Source organism: Amblyomma maculatum, chromosome 10, assembly GCF_055883805.1.
Source record: "Amblyomma maculatum isolate TAMU_Amacu chromosome 10, ASM5588380v1, whole genome shotgun sequence".
In the NCBI taxonomy this organism is placed as follows: Eukaryota; Metazoa; Arthropoda; class Arachnida; order Ixodida; family Ixodidae; genus Amblyomma; species Amblyomma maculatum.
Genome location: NC_139353.1, coordinates 89,670,591 through 89,690,801, shown reverse-complemented (window position 1 = coordinate 89,690,801; position 20,211 = coordinate 89,670,591). Strand labels below are relative to the sequence as shown.

Genomic DNA, 20,211 nt, shown 5'->3' with positions numbered 1-20,211 from the left:
GTTTACCGAAGACATGTTCTTTCTAGCAGCAATAGACAGGCGGCTTTTTGCGACGCAGTCAAAGTAGCGGCGCGAGCCTTCGCCGTGGCAGAGTACGCATTCTTCGTTCCCACGCCTCAGCAGCGGGCACTGACCGTCGGTGTAATTCCAACTTGCGGTGTCATATGAAACCATGCGGACAGACCTGCTGCGTTCGCCCAACGCCGCTAGCGCCGGCGTGCTCTCTCCCTTCGTTCTTCCCTCTTCTCGCTAGCCGCACGTGCGCGCCTGGCGTTGGCTGCTTACACATAGAGAAAGAGATTGGTAAAGAGCGGATACTCCCATAGGGCCCAGCGGCCCATTTGACTTTAGCGCACCAAGCGGCGGGCGGCAACTACTTCCGGTCTTGCTAAAAGGCGCGCGATTTGAATGCTAGCATGCGCTGCGTTCTTCTCTGCCCTTTTGGCGCATTATTTTGGTTTTATATCGTCTGCTAGGGTTTCTGTTTATTTTCAGCACGCACAACAACATGAAATATAGATTCCCAGTTCTCTAAACTGGCCATCAACGCAGCTGTGCCACAGCCTTTGCACAACAGTATTGCAGAAAAGACTCCAAGTGCTTTGTGAAATGAACATTTATTTTGCTGCATATAAAACACATAAGAGATGCAACAGACGTAGACGGATGCATTGACAAAACTTGGCGCACATTAGACGATAGCACAGTACAAAAAATGAAAATACACAAGTCGAGAAATGGCACCTAAAGACAAAAAACAGTATAACGTTGATTTCCGAATTATGGCAAATGGTATGACGCGAAACAGGCATTATACATAAACTACACAGTCCCAGTACAGGTTACCCTAGCAAGGGTAACTTATATTGTTAAAGGCAGAGAGGAGTACTGACTTTTGGGGGAAGGCCACAACGTTCACTCGTCGCATCTGCCGTGCTTCAGCTGCTCTCCGTGGGTCCATGCAGTACTGTTGGAAAAGGACTGAACATGATGCAGAAGGTTGCAATGAACTCTAAGGCCACTGCACCGCGCACAGATCTGTGCATGTGGGTGCGTACTGAAGACTTGGCGAGTAGCAGTTATGGTCCAGAACAGAAAAGCTGTCATTCGTATAATTTATACAAAAGCTACTCTTGCAACGTAGAGGTCAGGAAATGTAGGTTAACCGAACTTATCTTAAAATGCGTTTCTACAGTGAGTGAAATAACAGCCACTAAACTAACAATATTCCTCAAAAGCATTGAACAGCTGAAGCAATGAAGCTTGCAGCATAGTACAACATCTCACTTTAATATTGTCCCGTTAAATGAACCGCGACACCACGCAAAACTGGCCGTTCGCAAAACCGCAGACGGCGAGCACGCCATGCTGACTTGCCCTTTATACGCGACATTGTGAAGCGCACCGCCGTGCTGAGCTAAACTGCCCGCAATGCCTCGCAGTTTTCGCTTGCAGATGTTTGTACGAAAGAGAAGATGGTTACATGCAAACTTCTCGAGCATACATCGGCAAAGGGTGCTGAAAGCTAATGTCCTTATAACCGAGAGCAAAAGGCGCGTGGTAGAGATGCTGGCTTGGCAGACACCTGAAGCTGTCTTTAAAGCGGCGTCGTCTTCCTACAACCTGGGATCTGCCGACACCTTGTCAATAGACCTAACCAGAGGTAAAGTCCTAGAAGTCTGAAAGAATTCTGCCTATAGTTTCTTTTTTTTCACTATGTACCACATGCACACCTAATAAATATCCATGAAACATACAATTCTGGCTTTTTGTGTGAATGCATGTGTACTTTCAGGAAGCTGTATATATATTATTAGCTACATGTAAAATACCTGCACAAAAACAAACTAAACCCTGTGTTTGGTGCATGATGGCGTTAGCTGCCTGCGCGCCGTAACACCCATCAAATCAAAAAATAGTCACAAAAAACAACATTCAACAATAATGGGATTGCCTGGATGCCAATGATGCAAAGCCAGGGGACAAGCTTGAGTGGGTGATGTTGGGCAGCCGGTGAGCCTAGCTAGATAGCAATTCTTAGAAGCCAGTTAGTAAGATTGGTTGTAAGTATTGGATAGCCAGTGAGAGTGGCTCTATATAGTTCTATAGGAGCCAGTGGAAGATATATAGAGCTTGGGTGGAAGATATTGGGTAGCCATTGAGTCAGGCTGCATGCAAAATAAATTAGCTAGTCTGCCAGTGGTGGCCATTGTTAGAAAGTCAGTCTAGTAGATTGGATTATATCTTAGCACGGGTAGCGCCCCAATGAAACATAATTATTGGCCCCAATATATGGGCCGGTTTCCCCCAATATTGGGCTGATAGCGATCTATTGACGGCATGCTACTTGGGATGTCATGGGCACCTGAATATTAGGGCGAAGAAGCCAGGGTTAGATCTCGTCCACTGCTGCCCCATTTCGATGCAGGCGTCTATTTGCAGTCGGATATTATTGCATGTCACGGAATCTTGAGAACTGGATGTTGTCGAAGCCGTCATCTACAGAGTTGTTCCTCGACGATGTAGCTTTCAAACAATAAATCCCACAAAAGCTTGAAAAAGCCACATGCAGTCGCTGTCTACTCTCTCTGTCGAGGCATGCGGCAGACATCTTCCGAATTTAACTGAAAATTGGGGTGAACCTGGACTAAAAGCAAGCAGTCAGAAAAGCGGTATATTTGACTATTTGTTTTTGATTGTTTTGTTTTACTACTTCTACAAGCGCAAAAAAAAAAGAAAACAAGATATTATAAAATTTGATTTTTTTACGCAATTACATCTCTAACCATGGCAGAAGAGGAACGCTCTTCTTCTGCCACTGTGGCAGTTTCGCTACGAGGTGACAATGAGAGGAAGCTAACCGGCGGTCGATGGAGATGGACGCCGCCAGGAGACCCGCCTCTTCTGGCGGCGCGGGGCTGATGCACCCCGAACATTTAAGCAATGAATAAAACATATTTTACTTGATAAGACTGTCAACTGAATATTCACTACTACATAAAGCCATTACGCTATGCTATCGTTTATCAAGTTTACAAACAGAAATATTATTTAAAGACTTTAGTGCCGTTAGACTTCTCGTTTAGGGAATTGCCGCATGGTTTGGATCGTTTTGAAAAAGAAAATGATGTATAGGTTAATAGTCTTGGTATTTGTGGCATTTCAGCGGGGGCGAAGTACAAGGTCGAAAACCGGAGAAGACGCATGCAGTTACGGTTCTGAGAAAATGTCAGTCTCCCGGATTGTAAATCGACCCCTGTTAAGATATTCAGTACGTAAAACTTCGAAATAAACTTTTATTTTAGTTATGACGGTGTAGCATTAGCACCCCAATCTGAGTGCATGCTTCCTATCTCTCATTTGCAGAACTAGATTTTAAGACTCAATTAAACATATTATCACCAAAGGGCATGCACTTACACTTAGTGGTTATCGCTTTCATCTTCGCTCTGTTCAGTGCTTTCAGGCTGCGTGCATTCGTAGATATTTTTTTTATATATTACTCGTCCAAACATGCGCAAAGAGACCAAGGAGCGTGTATCTATAATCGCTGCTCTTTATCTACCCGGGAATCGACATAACGGAATATGTTTTTGTAAACTTTTGATGGGACTGCGCTTTTAAGCTATCATTATTCTTGCTGGAACCGGTTCAGTTCAGTTCAGTCGTTCAGTCGTGTCCGACTCTTCGTGACCCTATTGACCATGTCACGCCACGCTTTCCGGTCTCTCACTATCTTCCTAACATCACACAACTTCATCTGCAGTGCCTCGAGGATGCCATCTAACCATCGCGTTCGCTGCCTACCCCTTCTCCGGCGACCCTCAACCTTTCCCAACATCAAATCTTCTCCAGCGACTCCTCTCTTCTCATCAGATGACCAAAGTAGCTGAGCTTTAACTTTAGAATTTGACCCTCTAATGAGCAGTCAGGGTTTATGGTCGACAATATTGACTGATTTGATCTTCTGGCAGTCCAAGGAACTCTCCGGAACCGGTTCTCTCCTCTACATTTCATCTCGAATGTCTTACCACTGCGCTAGCTACTTAATCATCGCCTTTTGTTTTCATAGGTTACAGTAGTGCAGCATATATTTCTTCTTTTAAAAGTGATTAAGAACCGAGAAATGGCTTTGACACGAGATTGCATACAATGCCCTTCGATATACATTTTTGCTGCTGCGATACAAGAAAAAACGTGGCTCCCACGTCCTATTCACGTGCCTCTCCTCAATGTGATCAGAATTTACTGTAAAATATTTTACCGGGCAAGTAAGATCAAGTTTATATTTTAAAAAATCTGAAATCTTTCCTTCAGTGGCGACTGAAATAAAAAGCGGTCTTGCTTTCTCGCTCCAATCTTGTTTCGATTTACCAAGGTTCAAATGGTCACGGTGAGTTTCCCGTTACTTTGTTCTTGTCGTCCGTGTTTTATATGTCGGTCAATATTATAGTCAGATGTTAGTAAAGGAACGGTAATAATTTTCTTGTTATCTTTTCTAATATATTATTCGGTACAAGGAGAGCAAATTGAAAATTGTAGTAGCGCTGCAACGCCTGATTTATTTTTTGGAAGGTTTGTTCAAAACATTTGGATATTCTTCGTGATTCTAGCAAATGAGGAAAAAAGCGATAAGGAAGGTTTCATAATGTTTCAGGTTTAGAGTGCTGTTGTCAGCATGAACTGAATACACACAATATCGAGCACGAATTAGGTAGAAAGAACGGTGGACATATTATCGTAAAGGAAGCAACCAGCCATTACAAGTCATGTGACCCTGATTGTGCTCTGATGTAATATGTTCTTTCATCGTTATTTAGTGTGAATGCTAACTATACAATGAAAGTGGAGGCATTCCCATCATATTCAAAGCCTTGGTAAATGCATTAGCCACTTGGCTAAGGCAACGCAAAGTGCCTTATCTACACGCCGCCCCTCTGTTTTTTCTGTTTCGCTTAAAAAGGAAGCTGGTAAAATCTTTCAGGCTTCCCTTGCACCTCTGTTTCACGATGGCAATTTAAATACCTAGTTCGGAGCGAGAAGTTGCGACGGCGTTTTGTGTGCAGGAAGTCAATACATCCCTAATTTTTTAAACTGAGTAATACTGAAAAAAAAAAACGGTAACAGTTTCTTAGTCCCCGATGTCGTCGCAGATGTTCGAAATGGGAGGCTTCCTCAGTGTTCAAGAAACATAAGCAACATACTATTCTAGAAGCACCGCCGGGGTGGTGCAGTGGTAAGACGCCCGACTACTGTGCCGGAGTTCCCGGGATCGAATCCCGGCCTCGGCGGCTGCGTTTCGATGGAGGCGAAACGAAGTGGCGTCCGTGTGCTGTGCGATGTCAGCGCACGTTAAAGATCCCCAGGTGGTCGAAATTACTCCGTAGCCCTCCACTACGACCCCCCTTTCTCTCTATCCACTTTCACTCCCACCTTCATCCCTTCCCTTACGGCGCGGTTCAGGTGTCCACAGAGCAAGTGTGACAGATACTGCGCCTTTCCCTTCCTATGAACCAACCAACCACATATTTATGAATAATTCAATGAGAATAAAAATGGAACTTTGAAGCAAGTAATAAATGGCTAGCGTTAGAAATAGGCATTTTATGATTATAAATATTTTTAGTGTAGTGCTTAGTGCTCTGTTAAGCGACGTGCTTCGATAATTATATCTCCGAGATGTTTTACGGTACTTTTATAGTATTTACTGTGGACTGGGAATGAAATGATAATTAATTGGTTCACAGGAAGGGAAAGGCGCAGTATCTGTCATACTTGTGCTGTCGACACCTGAACCGCGCTGTAAGGGAAGGGAGGAAGGTGGGAGTGAATGTGGATATACATACGTCTTTGGTAAATATTACGTCTTGTCGGTGAAACATATCCGCCTGAAACTTCGTTACGCAATATACCGACGTCGACATATAGAGCTTCCACGAAAATAAATTTGAATCTTAGCTTAAACAACAAACCGCTGCTCGACGTTGGCTAGTGAGGAGATGTTAGCTGGAAGTAGAAGCTCGGTATCTGTGTACTGCCACTACACATCAAAGGATCGAGACGAGTCAACCCAAAAATACGCTTTCTATCTTGTACGTCAACCTCGACGGATGTGTAAAAACCAAATGCCAAATGTTCCTGAGAGCAGTTTTGCTTCCTTAAGAAGCATTAGAGACCGATGAAAGTTACGAAGAAAATTGCTGCTCTAGGAGCAGCTGAACACACTGTGCCTGCAAAGGCGCTTTATGTTTTAATTCAAATAACTACGACTAGCTTGCACAAGCTGGAGGATCGGAGGAAATAAATCGCTTTCAATCTCGACAGCCGTTATTAGGGCTAACAAGGACCGCGAGCAGCTAATCGTCTCGCACAAAAGCCGGTGCACACAACTTTGCCTGCATACGAGCAAGCAGTTCCTCGTAGACCATAGAGGAAAGCTCAACATTGATCTAAGAGTGCAGTTTATTGTGAAGAGAAAATATATCAACAGTTGCTTCAAAGATGCAAGTTACATCATAACAAAATTTGGGTTCATAAAAAGGACGTCGTCATATTTAAACTATGTAGACATTCGCCAGTCCACATTAGCTCTTGAGAGGGAATTGAATCTGTAGTTAGCCATTCTGTAGTCTAAAAGCCTCTACCAACACAGACTACAGAAGCCTGGCTTGCGGATAATTGTAACTGCATTTTCTAGCGTATTTTAAGTGCAGAACACGCACAGACCTCTACAAATGCGGAATCCGCACCTGTACAACCGGAAGGAAAGGCAGATAAGGGCTCGACGTGTGTTTTCTTTTTTTTGCTTTATTGCGTGATATCAACAAAAATAATAAAAGCTTCCTTTGCGATGGCTTCGTCTTTCTCGAGTGACCTCTCGCCCGCCTCTTTGGCTTAGGAACCAATAAATTCAAAACCCGCACGCTTATTCACACAGTGATTTCCTAAGTATTAAAGAAAGCAGCAGTCGTACAAGATTGAATTTGACAAGTAGCTTTATTGCAGCTAAACCTTCTAATGGGTTGTAAGGTTAGCTGTATAACATAATAATTGTGTTTACAATTGCAATAGTACACCCCACCACATATTTGTCGCAAATGTAATTTATAGTCTTTCATATGGTGTCGTGCATTTCGGAATGTGAAGACTGAATCAAGGGTTTTATACAATGTCTTGGTTGCTCATACACAGGTAACACAAACCAGTCAGTGTGAATTTGTCCACAACTAAATAAGGTCCTGTTACTAACAGATTCTTCCAGTTAATTTCTGATTTGAATATATATATATATATATATATATATATATATATATATATATATATATATATATATATATATATATATATATATATATATATATCTCTTAATTTATATATATTCACTTCAGTCGTTCAGTCGTGTCCGACACTTCGTGACCCTATGGACCATGTCACGCCACGCTTTCCGGTCTCTCACTATCTTCCTAACATCACATAACTTCATCTGCAGTGCCTCGAGGATGCCATCTAACCATCGCGTTCGCTGCCTACCCCTTCTCCGGCGACCCTCAATCTTTCCTAACATCAAATATTTCTCCAGCGACTCCTCTCTTCTCATCAGATGACCAAAGGAGCTGAGCTTTAACTTTAGAATTTGACCCTTCAATGAGCTTTCAGGGTTTATGGTCGACAATATAAACTGATTTGATCTTCTGGCAGACCAAGTAACTCTCAAGAGTCTTCGCCAGTACCACAATTCACACGCGTCAATTCTTCGGTGGTCAGCCTTTTTCACAGTCCAACTCTCGCATCCATACATCACAACTGGAAAGACCATAGCACGAGTTATACGGATCTTGGTTGGCAGACTAATGTCTCTGCTCTTTACTAGGCGGTCAAGGCTAACCATTGCTCTCTTTCCCAGAAGCAGGCGTCTCCTAATTTCATGGCTGCAGTCTGCTTCCGAGGTAATCTTGGAGCCCAAGAAGATAAAATCTGTCACAGCTTCCACTTCTTGTCCATTGATGCTCCAGGACTTGATAGGGCAAGATGCCATGATCTTTGTCTTTTTAATGTTCAGTGCAAGCCCAAACCTCTCACTCTCTTCTTGTACGCGCATCAGAAGTCTCTTGAGTTCCACTTCACTTTCTGCCATTAAATTGTATATATATATATATATATATATATATATATATATATATATATATATATATATTGTATTTATCATATCTTGTCCGCGCTCAGTGTTCACAGCACATAGCGATGCAAAATTGCTTTTATGCCCTGCATGTATGCAAAGGCGTCCTGCTTAATATCATTCATTTAGTTATGGATCTTGAACACGCATAGAGGGAAATTGACTTTTGAAGCACATGAATTCTGCAGATTTATAACATAAAGCAAGTTAATAAAAAATATATAATGAGAGCCTCAGCCGAAATAAAGACGATAATATGACGGAATTTGCGTCGTCCAGTTCGTCATTTGCCTTCTGCAGTTTTCTTCCCTGCAAATGAATGCACCTCCTCTTAAGCCTTTCAGTACCACGAATAAAGGGGATAATTTTCATAGGCGGAATAATTTCCATTATTAAATGTTTCAAACCGTATTACAAGATATGCCGAACTGCGATACATATAGGTTTTCACATGCAAAATGGGTAATCCTTACCCATTGTAGAGGGGCACGGGGCAAGAGCTATACCAGGTAGTTGGGGGATATGAAGAAAACTCGCTGATGTCACAGAGGTGTTTTAGTTGCCAATGGGTTTCAGTTGTAAGCGAGCGGGCGAGCTGACAGCATTCTTCTACGTGCATCGCGCGTCGGTGAGTGGCGTCTATAAAGAAACATCAAGGCGGTAGGGAAGAAGTTTGTCCATCGAGCAAGTTTCAGAGCAGGCCATCAAGAATGCATATGTTGTGGGCTTGGGAAAGAAGTCTTCTGAACGAAAGAGAGCAATTCGGGCTTGAAAGAAAGTGTAGAAGTGTCCCTATCCATGGGTCATTCCACTGGTAGGGGGCCATGCCTTAAGTGGCAAGCGACGACAAATCGCAAATACAGGGCAGGTCAATTACAGAAGCTTAAGGCAGCGGCTAGTGGGAAAGAGCGTTCGCGTCCGTATTTCTGAGCCTAATAGAAAAATTACACGAATATCATGCTCCTGAAGAAGGGAAAGCCAGTTAGCAGGACAATGGGACGGGTCTTTACGAGAGACCAGCGAGGACAAAGCCTGGTGGTCAGTGACCACATAAATGAGTCGGCTGATCGAATAGGGACGAAATGTTTCAATACACCAAAATATGGCAAATATTCTATTTCTGTTACAGAACAGTTTCACATGCTTTCGTCAAGGTTCAGCGGGCATACGCCACCAGGGTTTTGTAGGGTGGGGACGATACCTAGCCCAATACCGCTGCAGTCAGTGTGGATCTCAGCTGGCACAGTCGGATCTGAGGCGGAAAAGGAAGGCGAAACCAAACGATGGCGCTAAGTGTTCTAGGCACTGCCGCATGTTGGCGTTGAAGCGAATAAGTCCGAGCTGCCGGCAAACAGCTAGATCAGAGGGGCGATGATGAAGGCGAAATTACAGGCGAAAAGTCGAAAGCAGGAACAGAGTCTGTTAAAGCTGTGGAGGTTGGCCTCGAAAGCTCCAAAATGGCACGAAATTTGGCGTGGTCGTGAAAAGTGCCGTTTCAGAAACATGTCCTAAAAAGGCTAATTTATGTGCATCATCGATTTCAAGAATTAGATCTCGAAGACAAAGAGTCCGAAGAGATGTGGACTGATGTTCGTGATATAATACAAGAAGTTGCTACTAAGGTAGTTCCAAAGCAAAAGAAATGCAAAAAAGCAAACTGGTTATCTGAAGAGGCTTTGCAAATAGCTGAGGAAAGGAGGATGGCAAAAGGTATGGGGGAAAGAGAAAGATACAAGGTTCTCAATGCGGATTTTCAGAAAATAGCAAGGAGAGATAAGAATGCCTTCCTGAACATACAGTGTCAAGCAGTTGAGGACAACAGCCAATTAAGGAACACAAGAGCTCTGTATAAGACAATCAAAGATATCAAAGGAAGCTTCTGTGCTAAGCTGGGCGTGATAAAGGACAAACGAGGCAAGGACCTCACTGAAGCCTCAGACATAAAGAAGAGGTGGCAGGAATACACAGAAGAACTGTACAAGAAGGACCCGGATGTGCAAACCCAACATAGGACGGTTGTGATTACTGATCTCGAGCCGGGCATCCTGAAGAGTGAAGTTGAATGGGCCTTAGCCAGCCTTGCTAAGAACAAAGCTAGCGGAATTGATGGTATTCCAGCTGAGTTGCTTCAAAACCTCAACCACGACGCTGTTAACACACTGCATACATTATGTCAAAAGATTTGGACAACCCTGCAGTGGCCACAGGATTGGAGGAGGTCAGTTTACATCCCCATTCCAAAGAAAGGCAGTGCCAAAGATTGTTCCAACTACCGCACGATCGCGCTTATTTCGCATGCTAGCAAGGTGATGTTAAAAATCCTGCAAGGTAGGCTGCAGCAGTATGTGGATCGGGAGCTTCCGGACGTGCAAGCTGGGTTTCGCAAGGGCAGAGGAACTAGAGACCAAATTGCCAACCTTCGCTGGATCATGGAAAAAGCAAGAGAGTTCCAGAAACCCATTTACTTCTGCTTTATTGATTATGCGAAAGCGTTTGACTGCGTAGATCACAGCAGATTGTGGCAAGCTCTCCAAGAGATGGGAGTTCCAATTCACCTCATCTGTCTCCTTAGGAACCTTTATGAAGGGCAAGAGGCCACAGTCAGAACTGGGCATGGCCTTACTGATTGGTTTCCGATTGAGAAAGGAGTGAGGAAAGGCTGCATACTGTCGCCCTGCCTATTTAACCTATATGCAGAGTGCATCATGAGGAAGGCCGGTCTGGACGAGTCTTCAGCTGGAGTGAAGATTGCTGGAAAACGTATCAACAACCTTAGATATGCGGATGATACCACTTTAATGGCAGAAAGTGAAGTGGAACTCAAGAGACTTGTGATGCGCGTACAAGAAGAGAGTGAGAAGTTTGGGCTTAAACTGAACATTAAAAAGACGAAGATCATGGCGTCTTGCCCTATCAAGTCCTGGAGCATCAATGGACAAGAAGTGGAAGCTGTGACAGATTTTCTGTTCTTGGGCGCCAAGATTACCTCGGAAGGAGACTGCAGCCATGAAATTAGGAGACGCCTGCTTCTGGGAAAGAGAGCAATGGTTAGCCTTGACCGCCTAGTAAAGAGAAGAGACATTAGTCTACCAACCAAGATCCGTATAACCCGTGCTATGGTCTTTCCAGTTGTGATGTATGGATGCGAGAGTTGGACTGTGAAAAAGGCTGACCGCCGAAGAATTGACGCGTTTGAATTGTGGTGCTGGCGAAGACTCTTAAGAGTTCCTTGGACTGCCAGAAGATCAAATCAGTCGATATTGTCGACCATAAACCCTGACTGCTCATTGGAGGGTCAAATTCTAAAGTTAAAGCTCAGCTACTTTGGTCATCTGATGAGAAGAGAGGAGTCGCTGGAGAAAGATTTGATGTTGGGAAAGGTTGAGGGTCGCCGGAGAAGGGGTAGGCAGCGAACGCGATGGTTAGATGGCATTCTCGAGGCATTGCAGATGAAGCTATGTGATGTTAAGAAGATAGTGAGAGACCGGAAAGCGTGGCGTGACATGGTCCATAGGGTCGCGAAGAGTCGGACACGACTGAACGCCTGAACTGAACTGAACTATGTGCATCAAGCGCCACTTTTTTAAATTCAACTGAAACCCAGCGTAGGCGCGATACGTGTGGGCGTGCTTCAAGCGAATATAATTTTGTATAAAATTTAGTAGGAAAGACAACGGTGTACCTCAGAAGGTCGAAATTAGGCAGGACGTTTAAAAAGTGAAAGGGCATAGTGTTGAACTCCTATACGGCATCGGGTATTTTAAAGGCAGTTTTGAAGCGCTAACTGTCAACCATCGGTACCTGCCAGTAGCCATGCGGCAAATCCAACGAAAAATACTCGGTTCCCTGCAAGCAGTCCAGTGGGTCATCGATTCGTGCCATAGGATAGGCGCCTTTGCGTGTAACCTTGTTTGGCCGATGGTTATCAATCCAAAACCGGATGGAACCATCTTTATCGGTGAACAAACAATCGCAGAAACGCAGGGACTCTTCGATGGGTGTATGACAACGCGACAAAGCATATCTTCCATGTAATTAACAATGATTTGGCCCATACACGATAGGGACAACCAAACATTGTTGCATTAATCGGTGACTCTCATGTAAAAAGGCATATTTTTGAAACAGCGAGGTATTTTTGGTGCCTGAATAAAAAAACGAGGTTTCACCTCAAGGGAATTCAGGTCTTAACACAGGCGGAAGATAATCCAAAAAGTCACTTTTTGTTTCACAGGTTTTCTAGACAAGTACAACATGCTCCAATTCACTTTTGCTGTCATTGTGGTTTTTCTGCGGTTGTCGGCTGCCTTTCATGTCGCGTCAAGAGCTTATTTACTCGTAAGTACGCCACTTTTCTTGTAATATCTCTAGCAGAGCTTTTCGATTCGTGTTTTAGTGCGGCGTCATTTATTGACTCCATATACGTGGTACAGAAGCCCACAGAGATTTAAAACAGTTCTTCAGTTGAAAGTAGAGAAGATGCACATATTGTTGCATGTATGAGGCACTTACAGAGTGATTTTATCTTAACCGTTTCAATTTCAGCCCGCCATTGGAATTATAAAGGCAACTATTCTTTTTTTATTCCTTTGCGGAAAAGATTCTTCCTTTGAACTCTTTCCCAACAGAAAAGATACCGTATTAGTGCAAATAAAGTTTTCAGATGCTGAGTAAACTTTGAAAGCCCATTCAGAATAAATAGTGTGTAAGCATGACGCAGGATTGTTCTCAGTATACCCTTTCATCTGCATTGTGGGCTGTCACGCAAATTATCGTAGAATATGGGTTATTATTAGATTTCCGCCATTCAAATTCTAACTCAGACTCAACTTAGGTTATTTAGTAAATAACTGCACCCACGTCTCATAATAACCTTTCTGAATACTTCAAAAACAGGATGGTTTTATAACAACATCGGATATAACGCTGTTCAGTTTGAACAATCTTTCACAGGCCTATTGCACTGTAACCTGGTTAGTCAGCGATAACGCATGCTGAAACAGCTGTCGAGCCTTTTTAATAAAACATTCATAACGCAATCTCTATGTTGTGACTGTTCATAGGCCATATAAATTTATAGATTTATTCCAACTTTCTTCATCAAATGGTCTTCATACCGACTCATGTAGGCTGCTCTATACCAAATTATATTCTCTTATCTAAAGTAAGCATTTCTTGAGAAGACCAACATTACTAAGCCCGAGTTACCTGCATAAGCTAACCGCATTCAATGCTCTATTTTTTGCAGGCGGCATGGCAAGAAAGTAAGTGCCTTTTAAAACTTTTTGTTAAATGTGAGCTCCTAAAGCCAAATTTTAAGACATTATTATTACGTGTGCTCGCCGTCGTTCTGTACAAAATAACTCGTTGTACCCACCACTCGGTGACTTATTGTTAGGATTGTTACGAGGTTTATTTACACGTAGTATCTTGTGATGCACTGGATGTTACCACACCAAGAGCATACAGGCTCATCTTCCTCTTCTGCCTCTCCCACCACACCTTATCTTCGTCAGACACAGGATAGCGGGAAGTGCGTGACACTGCCCCCTTCGCAGACGATGCCCACCTGGCGAGTCAAGGTTCGTCGCGTTGATCAGTTCAGTTCAGTCGTTCAGTCGTGTCCGACTGTTCGTGACCCTATGGACCATGTCACGCCACGCTTTCCGGTCTCTCACTATCTTCCTAGCATCACATAACTGCATCTGCAGTGCCTCGAGGATACCATGTAACGATCGCGTCCGCTGCCTACCCCTTCTCCGGTGACCCTCAACCTTTCCCAACATCAAATCTTTCTCCAGCGACTCTTCTCTTCTCATCAGATGACCAAACTAGCTGAGCTTTAACTTTAGAATTTGACCCTCCAATGAGCAGTCAGGGATTATGGTCGACAATATGGACTGATTTGATCTTCTGGCTGTCCAAGCAACTCTCAAGGGTCTACGCAAGCACCACAATTCAAACGCGTCAATTCTTCGGCGGTCAGCCTTTTTCACAGTCCAACTCTGGCATCCATACATCACAACTGGAAAGACCATAGCACGAGTTAAACGGATATTGGTTGGCAGACTAATTTCTCTGCTCTTTACTAGGCGGTCAAGGCTAACCATTGCTCTCTTTCCCAGAAGCAGGCGTCTCCTAATTTCATGGCTGCAGTCTCCTTCCGAGGTAATCTTGGAGCCCAAGAAGAGAAAATCTGTCACCACTTCCACTTCTTGTCCCTTGATGCTCCAGGACCTGAGAGCTTTGATAGCAGTGCTGCAATCGGGCTGCGTTAACTACTTGACTCTTTCGAGAACTGCGACCTTGGGTAGTCAGGCAATAGACTACAAAGTGTAAAGGCGCCTCTTACTCCTTAATACGACGGCCCGTACCGCGTCCTCAACAGGACGACAAAGTCAGCGACAATCCTGCTGGATGGTCGTGAAGAGGTCGTCTCTCTAGATCGCCTCAAACCCGCGTACCTCGAGACACCTCCCCAGGAGCTCCCCTCAGATGTTTCCGGCATATCTGCAGACCTGCTTGCGCCATGGTACCCCCATTTCTGCCCCGTCGGCGCGTACATTTCGCCGTTCTGTCTAGGCGGGGGGCCCTATAGCGCCCGCCGACGCTATACAGCGGAGGCGCTCAGATCAGTGTTAGAAGAAAATGAAGATGTACAGCGCTTGCTCGGAGCGCAGGCACGGCACGGGCTGTTCAGAATAAGAAACCTGCCACGCTGGTCGTCTTGCCCTGGTGCTCCATCAAAACAAACGTTCTGTGCGCTGAGGGGTTTCAGTACAATGAAAGGGCCAGTACACACATCCAACACTTTCTGGAACAAGCCGCGATTACGCAACGGTGTCAAAATCTACACCAATTTACCAGAAACATAATTATATCTTGGTGATGCTTGCCGTAGCATTTCTTACAGCGGTCTTGGGATGCTAGAGTGCGAAGTCTAGCGAGTCGACGAACTTATTCAGCCAAAAAGTGTATGCGCTAGTGAAGTTTCAGCAGGGAATGAGAAAGATAAAAACGTATCCAGAGTATTTCAAGAAGTCGGGCACAAAGAAGAAAAAACGTACCGTAGTCGGTTGTTTCGTGCCTAACAGCGTTTAATGCCTATGTTTTAAACGGGACAACTTACCCCCAGTTTTTATGCCAGGAATCGACATATATTGCAAGCATATTACTAAGCTAAAGATAGGTGCATTCGGTATGTCCGTTTCTTTATGGGTGGTAACCAGTTGAATGACGAACATTGCATGAGCAGAGGCGAGGAAGCTCTACAACTTGTGCCGTAAACTGTCGCCCATTGTCACTTATTAACACATATGGATACCCGTTTCAAATAACAATAGACCGTAGGATAAAGGACAAGACATCAGAAGTAGTGGCTAGCGGTATAGTAGCAGTCTCACAATACCGTGTGAGGCAGTTACGCATACAATAACTCAGCGGCTTCCGTTGGGGAAACGGTCCTAAAAGGTCAATATCCGCCTGCTCCAATGGAGATCGCGGAGGCGTTATAGTCTGCAGATGACCTTGCGGAGAGCAGAATTTGTGTTTGAAATGCTGGTACTGGAGGCAGCTGGCCACATTATGTGCAGTAGTTTGACGCATCTTCGCCAATAAAAATGTTTCTTATTCCTGTGTAATGTCGCAAAACCCAAGTGTCCAGCCTCCGCATCGTGGGACATTACCCGAAGGACCTAACACGGAAGATTTGTAGGAACTACCTGAAGACACTGTGCATCTACTGACGAGTAGTTCTTCCTATATAGTAGACCTTCATGAATGCAGAAGAATAATGCGGGTTTCTGGGAAACTTCTGCATCAAAAAGCGGCGCCAACTCCTTGACGTTCAGTTGTGCTATCTTGAATTCACCAACTTAGGGGAAGCTTGGAAAAATAGCACCTATATAATCATCCAAGAGCTCATTGTTGCAATCAGTAGTTCCAAGCGGCAACCGTGACAGGCAGTCAGCACAAACGTGCTTAACGACCGTTAAAAGACCATAAAATTGAAAGCCCACCGCGCGAGGCGTCCGCAGGGGTCACGAATGTTTACAAGCCAACCTAAGGAATGAGGTCCGTCACTATTTTAAATGCATATCCAGTAAGCTATGCCCGAAACCGTAGCACATCAAAAACAACATGTAAGCATTTCTGTTCAGTTACTCAGTTCCTGCTAAGTTAAGATGCTTCTGAGCAGTTTCAAAGATTCCGTTGCTTAAAAGCAAGTGACAGCTTAAATCTTATTCGGATCAAGCCTGACCCCATCTTTACCTACGTGATATCAAGCACCAGAGCAGCTTTCTCGGTACACTCGAAGACAATCTCTAATCGGCTATTCTGTTCACGAAGGCTAGTTCCGATTAGTACTACATTTTCCAAATAGCAGGTACAAATGTACCACGTTTTCGGCGCAAAACTGTACCCATGAATCTTTCGAATGTGACTGGAGCATAACATATTCCAAACGGCATCACATTAAATTCATACAGTCCGTCTAGGGTTATAAACGCCGTCTTTCCTTTACCTTGCGGGTGCATGGGCCTGACCGCATGTCAACTATGGAAAAATATGAGGCAGAATGTAAGAAATGAATGTGTCATCAATATGTGGCAAAGGATACACGTCCTTTATGGTAACAATATTCAGCCGTCGATAGTAGAAACAAAATCGGCATGTGTCATGTTTCTTTTTGGCTAGTATCACAGGGGTAGCCCACGGACTAGACAATTCCTGAATCATGTGCTTATGCAGCATACCACGAATATGTTCTTCGAACGTCTGACGCTCCCATGGGGATACACGAGAAGGCTTCTGATGGATGGCATGAGTAGTCCCAGTATTGCTTCTGTGCTGAGTGCTGGAAATTAAATCCATTGCTGTAGAGTCTCGACAGAAATCAAAAGCAGAGCATGTTTCGACAGAACTTCCTCTAAATTATGACGGTCACTCGTTGACAGAGATTTGCAACCATGGCAAGGAATTTTGTTTGGCCTACTGAGAATGCGGTAGGCCGGAAATTGTGTGTGCTGTGCACTCCCACTGATTCAACAGCGTATTCGTCAAAGTTGGCAGGTTTTAGGCCACATACAAATACAACAGGTTCATTAGAGCAGTTATTCGTCCACAAAGAGGAATGACCATCCTTGACTGAGATGATGCAACGGGGAATCAGAACACTTTTCTTCGCGTTGTCGACGGTTAGTTGTTCAACTGCAGCGTCGATCGGATCACTGGCACAACTTGAACAAACAGCTTGTATAACCTCTTCTGACATTGTAAGAATGACTATGTCGTTCGAAACCGAAATCATGATAGGATTACTCGGTAAATTCTCACACAAAGCAGCTCAATACGAGTGCTCACTGAAATGTCTCCGTTGCGAAAGTCAAGAGTGGCCCCAAATTGTTCCAGAAAATATAAACCAAGAATGACGCCATGCATTGATCGAGAAAGTGCTGCGAATTAGTTCAGAATGTGTGTCCAGTGATTACAAGGTTCACGGAACAGACCCTAAGTGGGTTAAGCGGTTCGCCGCCAATACCACACAATGTCACCGCGCTATATCAACCAAGCATAATTCTACGACCAAGACATTTTTTAAGTAGCGAAGTTTATAATAGAAATGGTTGCATCCTTGTCCATCAACGTCATAGCAGGTACATAATTACACAAGCACTTCAGTTTGGTTCTATAATATTACAATGGGCACATGGATAGGTAAGTCTGAATCATTTGCGACGTTACCTCTATCGGCCGCACTGACTAGTTTTCCAGAGGTGACGACCGTCCTCCGAGAGGAGAGAAGCGTTGCAGGCGCCGAGAAGGTGGTGCAGGCTACGGTCAGAGGCTGGTGATTCGTGTCGGTTCAGCGCCGTTCTGTGCTCCTATCGGCAAGATGTTTCTCTGTACTCATTCCGGGCAGGTGTCCGTCTATACGGATCATCACTGTGAGCAGGAAACGTTCTATAGGAGCACAACCACTGACGATCATACTGCTTGTACGAAGGGCGATTGCGGCAAAAACGCGAAATGTGGCCCTCATTCCACATTCTTAACACGCCAGCGCCTCACGTTCATTCGATGAATAAGGCTCATCGTCGCTTGGGTTAAACGCATCATGATCTGGATGTAGTCGACTAGGAGGACCAGAGTGCTCCCTGTTTTAAGCTTTGATGGTGAGCGGTTGGATGCCCTGGTGATGAGCAGCAGAGAATCGGATATCACAACGATGCGTAACAGAGGGAGCATAGAAGGCAGACAATTATCTATTGTTCACCGAGAGGTCCCACTTTAAATGGGTCTGACGTGGCCCCAAATACCTTAATGCCTCCGAAGCTCATCGCAAAGATCTGTCGAGTTGTATTTGGCATGCTCTTCGCTTTAGGCAGATTCACACTGGCGACAGCTGTGACATTCGGGAACCAACGAAACTTCGCGGTGATACAGCGAAGCTTCAAACATTCAAACGTGCGGCAGTGTTGTGTTGCATTTGCGGTGGTATTCAAATCGTCCTTGATGATAACAAAGATGTACACGTCTTCTGCTATTGTCCCTGAGGAGGTGGCCGGCTTCGTCTTCCTCAGTCATCCGAGCATTGACTTTTCTGCACAGCTTAAAGACTTCTATGTAAGTTGTGCAGGTTTCCCTCGGTCCTAGCGGTCGCGGTTTCTTTTATGGGCATCGGTATCACCAAATCACGCTCTAATTTCTTCCATGAACCTATCCCATGTAGTAAGGAATGCTTCATGGCGGTCAAACTATGTTACCGCCGTGTTTTTCTGAAAGAATACCACGTTCCCCAACTTGGTCTTCGCATCCAAGCGGTTGTATTTGCTCACCCAATTGTTGTGGGTGAGCCAGTCATTCACGTCTTCAGCAGGCTTGCCATAAAGGTACTGCGGTTTCCGTAAGGATGTGTGGTGACCGGTAGAGCGGCTGGCATTGGCTGCGTTGGAACATCTGCTAGCTCCATCTCCGTCCTTAGGGTAGTCCAGGTATTCTTCTGCTTCAGCGGTGTATACGCGCCGTAGTGATCTACTCCGCGCCTCCATAACCGTCATTACGAGGTTTATTTACATGTATGATGTTAGAATGCGCTAGATGTTACCACACCAAGTGGAGAATAGCTCAACTTTTTCTTTCTCTTTTGTCTATCCCGACGCACCTTATATTCCTCCAATACAGCCACGCGGGAAGTGCATGACAACATATAACTCAGGAATCTAGTCATTTTACACAAACCGCAACAGAAATCATTTAAGCTAGAGTAAAAACCTGTCAAGCTGCTTTGGACATATTTTCAAGCAGGGCCGATTATCATTTTCTGAGGTTCATAGCTTTTAAACGTAATCTTTTAAACAATCGATAAAGTAAGAAGCACATACATATGTACAACAAGCATAAATTATTTACCATGTTTTTTCTCTGATTTTTTAAAAGGAAGTGTACATATGCTAGACCTGAAGGAAAGCGGAAAGGCCTACATTCAAAAGTTGAATGAAACTGATGGCCTGATCGACAGCTGGAATCTGACGAGGAAGTACGAATACTGGACTGAGCGGCACAATGAGACTGGAGAGTGAGTTACAGTACCGCAATTCATTCAGTTGGGTTCTGTTCCAAGTGGGGAGCATATGCTCGGTGCGTGCAGCGATGGGTGTCCTTGACGTCGTTTCAAATATTTTACAAAACTTTTCTATTAGCCTTTCTAGTTGTATACACACTTGACTTTGTTATGTTTTTGTTTTAGAGGACTTGTTTGTCCAAGCCGTTGGCGGAGCTTAACAATTGCCGAGCAAATATTGGAACCATTCCGGAGACAATGCCTGCAACCTACGCATCGGAAATGACACTGCACTTGCGATGTCCCCGTAGTTGAGAATCGATCTTTGTGGAGTCCAATCCATATTTGTGATTTTGTAATATGTCCACAGAATGTGAAACCTGTGTAGTAGACGCACTGCTGTGGTTTGCTTGGATATCGCATTCTCCATCTTTCGCAAATATAATGCCCGAATTACGTTTTTACGATAAAA

The 20,211-nt window shown here is 44.3% G+C and overlaps 1 protein-coding gene across 1 annotated transcript in view; it reads left to right on the top strand.

Annotated features, from left to right (window-relative positions):
• Positions 1-4,251: 4,251 nt before the first annotated feature.
• The window catches only part of LOC146176983 (uncharacterized), a 31,018-nt gene continuing 15,058 nt past the window's right edge, over positions 4,252-20,211 (top strand). The window contains exons 1-4 of the mRNA XM_084583047.1: positions 4,252-4,393; positions 12,411-12,514; positions 13,425-13,440; positions 19,616-19,754. Coding sequence (XP_084439173.1) covers positions 12,431-12,514; positions 13,425-13,440; positions 19,616-19,754 — 239 coding nt within the window. The 5' untranslated portion in view covers positions 4,252-4,393; positions 12,411-12,430. The remainder of the gene's footprint in view (positions 4,394-12,410; positions 12,515-13,424; positions 13,441-19,615; positions 19,755-20,211) is intronic.